The sequence below is a fragment of the Vigna angularis genome, chromosome 8, assembly GCF_016808095.1.
Source record: "Vigna angularis cultivar LongXiaoDou No.4 chromosome 8, ASM1680809v1, whole genome shotgun sequence".
Classification (NCBI taxonomy): Eukaryota; Viridiplantae; Streptophyta; class Magnoliopsida; order Fabales; family Fabaceae; genus Vigna; species Vigna angularis.
The window spans coordinates 21,568,880-21,576,483 of NC_068977.1; the positions used below are offsets into that span (position 1 = coordinate 21,568,880).

General features: G+C 32.6%; 1 protein-coding gene across 1 annotated transcript; it reads left to right on the top strand.

The window, feature by feature from the left end:
• Positions 1–978: 978 nt before the first annotated feature.
• On the top strand, positions 979–4,341 carry LOC108344262 (receptor-like protein EIX1). Its single transcript, XM_017582726.1, has one exon. It carries the CDS (start codon positions 979–981, stop codon positions 4,339–4,341), a length of 3,363 nt encoding a protein of 1,120 aa, XP_017438215.1.
• Positions 4,342–7,604: the final 3,263 nt, after the last annotated feature.

Genomic DNA, 7,604 nt, shown 5'->3' on the forward strand with positions numbered 1-7,604 from the left:
TCTTTTTCTCATCAACAGTAAAATAGATTAGAATTGTACAATCCTCAAGTTTTTTGAACCAATTTCATTTTCTTATTTTAAAGTGTCATGCTTAATTTTTCTAACCCATAAAATGGATTCAAACGTAACAATTCAAGGACGTTTTGGACTACTCTCATTTTCTTTTTGTTTTTTTGAAATGTCTATGCTTAATTTGTCTAACCCATAAAATGGATTCAAACGTAACAATTCAAGGATTTTTTGGACTACTCTCATTTTCTTCTTTTGAAATATGTAATGCTTAATTTTTCTACCCCATAAAATGGATTCAAAGGTAACAATTCAAGGACATTTTGGACTACTCTCATTTTCTTTTTTTTTTTGAAATGTCTATGCTTAATTTGTCTAACCCATAAAATGGATTCAAACGTAACAATTCAAGGATTTTTTGGACTACTCTCATTTTCTTCTTTTGAAATATCTAATGCTTAATATTTCTATTTTAAAATTTCCAAGATGCTTATTTTTTCTAAAACTTAAAATGGATTCAAATGTGCCTAATATATGATTCGATCAGAACGAGCAATATCTTAATTTGAACTAGTTTTATTTTTCATTGTTTAAAATGTCTAATTGCTTAATTTTGTAAGCTACAACAACTTACGATTTTTCTGAAATAGTTTTATTTTTCCTCATTATGTACATTAGTGTGGTTAATTTTCTTACCCATAGATTAAAATTCAGGAGATAAAATTAGATAACTCTAAAATTAAATCATCTACTCATTCAGGAAAAAGCCAAATTAAATGAAATTTAGGCACATCATCGAGTTTTAGAAAGCGGCAGCCGATCCTTACAATTATGAATATATAAATGATGCCATGGAGTTTTATAAACACACAGGTGAAAGAGAAAAGACTGAATCACAGTTTTTCTTTTTCGCAGTATACTCTTGTTTACTCTCTTCTATGTTAAGATTATCTGACATCAGAAAAAAAAATGAATGCTTATTTTCTCATTACATTTTATGCTCTTCTTTCTTTGCTTGCCTCGGGAATTAGTGCGACATTGAACAACTCAAGTGGTGAAGCAAAGTGCATAGAAAGGGAGAGGAAAGCACTTCTCAGCTTCAAACAAGGCATCACACATGACTTTGACATGATGTCCACTTGGACCAACCATCACAATAATACAGATTGCTGCAAATGGAAACACATTCAGTGCAACCATCAAACAGGTCATATACGTCTACTTAATCTTAGTTCACAGCGTTTGAGAAGTGTAATCAATCTCACTCTATTGATTCACTTGACATATATTCAACATCTTGATCTCAGCCATAATTATTTTGTACTGCGTTACATCCCAGAGTTCATGGGCTCCTTCTCCAACTTAAGATATCTCGATCTCTCCAATTCTTATTTTTCAGGGAGGATTCCTTCTACATTTGGAAATCTCTTACAACTACGTTATCTAAATCTTGGGGATAATTATCTTTGGGGTGAAATTCCTATTCAGATTGGGAATCTCAAACACTTACAGTATCTCGATCTTGGAGGATATTTTCTTTCCGGACAAATTCCATATCAAATTGGGAATCTCAGAAAGCTACAATATCTCAGTCTTGGAAGTAACACTTTTCTAGACAGAATGCATATGGAAAACTATATTTCAGATTCTCTTTCTCAAGGGATCCCTTTTCGCAGAGGGAATCTTCCATTGTTGCATGCTCTTCGACTAGTTGGCAATTTTGATATAAATGCTGAGGATGCACAGTGGCTGTCTACTCTCCATTCCTTAACTGTTCTTGAGTTGAGTTCTTTGCATAGTCTTAAATCCTCTCCCCAATGGCTACAAACTATCGGTAAAATCATTCCAAACTTAACAGAGCTTAGACTAGTTGATTGTAATCTTCTGGACAATGATATTCAATCTTTGTTCCATTCTCAATCTTCCAACAATTCCATTTCTCTTACCATCCTAGACTTCTCGTTTAATATACTAACATCGTCAACATTTCCACTCTTGTTAAACTCTAGCCTTCATCTTCAAGAACTTTATCTTTCTCACAATAATATAGCTTTGTCACCTTCTCTATGTCCAAAATTTTCATCTCTTAAGATCTTGGACCTCTCTTATAATAATCTAACATCATCAATGTTTATGGAGAATTTTAATATCAGCTCTAAACTGCAAGAGCTTCATCTTGTAAAATGCAGTATTATGGATAGTAGTTTCCTTGTTTCATCTAGTTCTACAATGAATTCTTTGTCTTCTCTTCTCTACCTTGACCTGTCTGATAACCTGTTAAAGTCATGTTCTATATTTCATCGACTTTCTAACATAACGACCAATCTTCGTACCCTTTACCTTGATTATAACTTGTTGGATGGTTCTATTCCAGATGAATTTGGAAAAGCGATGAACTCTCTTGAAAATCTTTACGTCTCCAATAGCAAACTACAAGGCAAGGTTCCTTCTTTCTTTGGGAACATGTGCAGATTACAGAGATTAGACCTCTCAAATAACAGGTTGCATGGAAAATTTCCAAACTTTGTGCAAAATTCTTCATGGTGCAGCAGACACATATTTCGGGTAGTCAACCTATCTTACAACCAAATTAGTGGCATTATACCCAAGAGCATCAAACTACTATCTGAGTTGGAGTTTTTATCATTAGAGGGGAATTCTTTAGAGGGTGATGTCACTGAATCTCATCTTTCCAACTTTTCCAAATTACTTTCCTTATACTTATCACACAACTCTCTCTCTCTAAAATTTGTCTCTGGTTGGGTTCCTCCTTTTCAATTAAGGTATTTGTTTCTTGCATCTTGCAAGATAGGTCCGAATTTTCCTAGTTGGATTCAAACTCAAAATTCCTTAATCCAATTAGATATATCTGATAATGGGCTGAATGATTTCGTACCAGAATGGTTTTGGAACAAGTTGCAAGTTCTGTGCACTTTGAATATGTCTCACAATAATCTCATGGGTTCAATCCCTAATATGCAATTGAAGCTTCGTTTGAGACCATCTATAAATTTAAATTCAAATAAATTTGAAGGAAAAGTTCCATTATTTTTGCTACAAGCTTCTGAGTTGTTACTCTCCGCAAATAAATTCTCAGATTTCGTATGTGTAAATGTCACAACTACAAGCTTGGCCACTTTAGATTTATCAGATAATAAAATAAAGGGGCAACTTCCCGATTGCTGGAAATCAGTAAATGGATTACTCTTTCTTGATTTAAGCAGCAATCAATTGTCAGGGAAGATTCCTATCTCCATGGGTACCCTTGTCAAATTGGAAGCTTTGGTTTTACGAAACAATAATTTAACGGGCGAATTGCCTTCCTCTTTGAAGAATTGCAACAATTTAATTATGTTGGATGTGAGTCACAATATGTTGTCCGGTTCAATACCATCATGGGTTGGAGAAAACATGCAGCAATTGATAATCTTGATCATGCGAGGGAATCAGTTCTCAGGAGATATTCCCCTTCATCTGTGTTATTTGAAGCGTATTCAATTGTTGGATCTTTCCAGTAATAAGATGTCTCACGGAATTCCAACTTGCTTAAACAATTTTACAGCATTATCTCAAAAGAGCATCGACAAAGCTGAAACTGAAAGTCGTGTGCATTGGTACAATACTACTTACTATGAAATTTATAATTTTTTCGGTGCTAGTTATTATACGTTTCATATAACGTGGATGTGGAAAGGTATGGAACGCAGCTTCACACGTCCCGAATTGATTCTTCAGAGCATTGATCTCTCATCTAACAACTTAACAGGTGAAATGCCAAAAGAGATTACATACATGCTTGGGTTAGTTTCTTTGAATTTATCAAGAAACAATTTGAATGGTGAAATTCCTTCGGAGATTGGGAACTTAAGTTTACTAGACTCGCTTGATCTATCACGAAACAATTTCTCTGGAAAAATTCCTTCTACTCTTTCTAATATAGATCGTCTTGCCATGTTAGACTTATCAAAGAACCATCTCAGTGGAAGAATTCCGTGGGGAAGACAGTTGCAAACCTTTGATGCCTCGAGTTTTGAAGGAAATCTTGATCTTTGTGGGAAACCACTTGAAAAAATATGTCCTGGAGATGAGACAATGATAAAGTCTGAAGGGCCAGAAGAGCATGATGAAGATGATAATTCAATTTTCTATGGAGCATTTTACATGAGCTTGGGGCTAGGGTTCTTCATAGGCTTCTGGGGCTTATTGGGTCCATTACTATTTTGGCAATCATGGAGAGTTGCTTACTTGAAGTTATTGAATAGGCTGATAGACTATATACTTGTAGTGACTGAAGTGAAAATAGCAAAGTTTCAAAGATGGCTCAAAGACTAGTAGCACCCAAAGTATCGGCTTGGTATGAATGTACCTATTGGCTTGGTATGAATGTAATCCACTGTAGAGATTAATGAATTTGAGGGTTTGAGTCTTGTGTTGATCAAGGCCTTTGAAGAGTAGATGACTCCTTAATAATATCTTTTAGTTTTGATCATGTATCATATTTTTTTTTTTATGGTTGTAACTTTTAATTAGGTTCTTGAGTGAATAAGTGGAAATCATGTATTAAACCTAGTTTGCAACAATTTATATATCAAATTTAGTTGTCTTTGAGTAAAATTTAATCTTTTTTTCCAAAACTTGTTTCAAAAATGTATAAATAATTGGTACCCTAATTAATTACTATAAGTAAGGTAATTGTTTATCTTAAATACTAATTGATTAGCTGGAGCTTGATTCAGATAAAAGTTTCACATATAATTGATTGTGGCTAAGAATAATTGATTAGATTGTTCAGAACATGCTTCTAGAACCAATTATAAATAATATAATCAAATATCATTTAATATAGTAAGTTCTAAATCAATTTTATAAGAGATTTTTAAAACATTTTGTTTATCCCAAGTATTTGCTGAAAATATTTCAATTCATAAATCTCTGTTTTTATAGGAAAAAACTACCCTATTTGAAAATACGAGATGAAAATCTTTTTGAATAAACAAGTTTGGAATGATTTTGTTAATATTCCATTTACTTCAATGAAAATTGTTGGTAATGGTTAGCTTCTAAAGGAGTTCATTTTTTTTATGTAAATGAAAACAAGCATGCTCACTATGATGTAAGAGGCAATGAAATTATTTCCTTATCTCTTATTATTGATTAATTTTACAAATTTCAATATCTACTATTATAAAAGAAATATAGATTTTTTTTTGAATTACGAAAGAAAGAATAATCTCATACAATAAGAATACGAGATGTTTAAGATGTTTCAATGAGAAAATATTTATAATGTGTATATAAATTATTCACTCACATAGTGAATTACTTGCTATATTCTTGGGAAGAAGTAACATAAAGGATAAATACAGTAAGGATGATTTTATAATATCATTCCTATTCAATGCATAATATTATATTAACTAATATGATATTTCTTCTTAGAATACCTCATTCATACATCATACACAGATCATTATACAATTCATTACATCTTATTAGCATACCTTCATTCTTATAGAAGTATCACCATTGAATAATAATTCCTCACCTAACTCTCTTTACTTCAAATCACACTTCAATATAAAAATTAACATATTCGCTCAACAAGTTCAATCACTCACTTAGAAAGCTACATTTGAAAATGTACTCGCTTAACAAGTAAATGATTCATCCAGTGAGTAGAGGATTAGAACAAAGTGTTGATAAAAGTTCCCAGCGAGAGCAAACTTTCCCAGTGACCAATCTTCCTTTGACACTACCAAACTCGAATTTGATTTTTGCTTTATGAGAGTTAGCTCGCCCAACAAGCATATCTTCTCTACCTCTTTGCCAAATACGAATTTAACACTCACTCAGCAAGAGTTTGACTTATCCAACAATTTTGCATAAACCAGACACAAAAATGTTGCAACACAAGTTGTACACCTTAGCCTTAATGAGAGTTTTCCTTCTCTTTATAGTCATAAACATAACCAATTTGATCAAAATGACTCATTAGAGATAGTGTTCTCAAAACAGGCCATTCGGCCCGACCTGACTCATCCCACCACGGGTTGGTCACTTAGTGAGCTAACTCATCCTATCTCACAGCAAGCCAAAAAAATTTGAATTCGTTTTGACCCACAACGGGTTGGTGGATTGAACATGTTTGCTCATTAGCTCACTTAATTAAAAGTTTTTTTTTCAATTAAAAGAAAATAACAATTTTTTTCTAATTCAAATATGAACAAAGGGAAATGGTCTTAAATTAGATTTGTGATCAATCAAACATAAGATTTCATCCACAAAAAGATATCACAAAATATCCTTAACAAAATTTTTAATGGCTTCTTAACGATTCAAATTTATTTCTACATAAAAATTTAGTTTCTAAGTGTTTTGGATTTTTCATGTCGCTTAATTATTCCATACAAAAATAATTCCACTCCCTTTTAATATTTTGTAAAATGAATAACCCAACAAAAAATACTTATTAGAAGATTTAGGTTGGTTAGTAAGCCAGTCCGACTCACCATGAGTTCAACTCGGGTAAGTCATGTTCAAAATGTTGGTTGACAACAACTGGTATCGTGCAGCGGAAAGGTTTTGCGGAAAGTGTGTTACGGTAAAAAACCAAGAGGGGAGGGGTGAATTGACTCTTTTAAAAAATCATGATTTTCTTTTAAGACTTTTAACAAACAATTGGTGAATAAAAAGTGTAGAGTAAGAGAAAATTACACAAAGTATTTTATCCCGGTTCGAATAAAAAGATTCTACGTCCAGTCGTTAATCACTATAAAAAGTGATTAACCTTTTTCACTAAAATATAGTTGTACATATTACATTAAGATGATGAATTGATAAAGAACATAATACACCTTCCTTCAACAAATAAACGGAAGAACCAACTCAATCAACTTGAAGAGAACTGCTTCGACCTTCGATCCACTAAGCGCAAGCTTCTCCTATTCACAAGACTTGATATGAGCAACAATAACACTTGAAAACTTCTTCAGACAATTTTTGTATTCACAAATGACTTACACTATTTATAGCCTAAGGTTCGTGCAGGGTCAGAAACTGAAAAGACATCTCTCATTTGTCAACGATAATCGATTATCATAAGTGATAATTGATTATTTGTGTCCGTTATGGGGTTTTCATAAAGTGATAATCGATTATCTTGAGGAATAATCGATTATTTGCGCGATCTAGACAATACTCAATCAAACAGTGATAATCGATTATTCTGAGCAATAATCAATTATTTGCACGAGCAACTCTTTTCCAAATAGGCTCGTGATAATCGATTATTACACCAAATAATCGATTATCTGAGCAAAAACTCTCTAAACAGGAAAATTTCTAAGTGTTCTTACATCAACAAAGTTATTCTTATACAATTAATTCTACAAAATGCTTTTAATTTAAATACAACAAGAGTCTTCAAGTCTTCATCTTGTAACATAATCAAAACTATAATATCTTCAAGATACCAATGCTCCTCATTGGTAACACAAAATTGGTTCATATAAAAAAAAAACCCAACCCGACCTTAGACCGTATGGTGGACTAAGTTGAATCACGGGTTCCAATCTGTTTTGACAACACTAATTAGA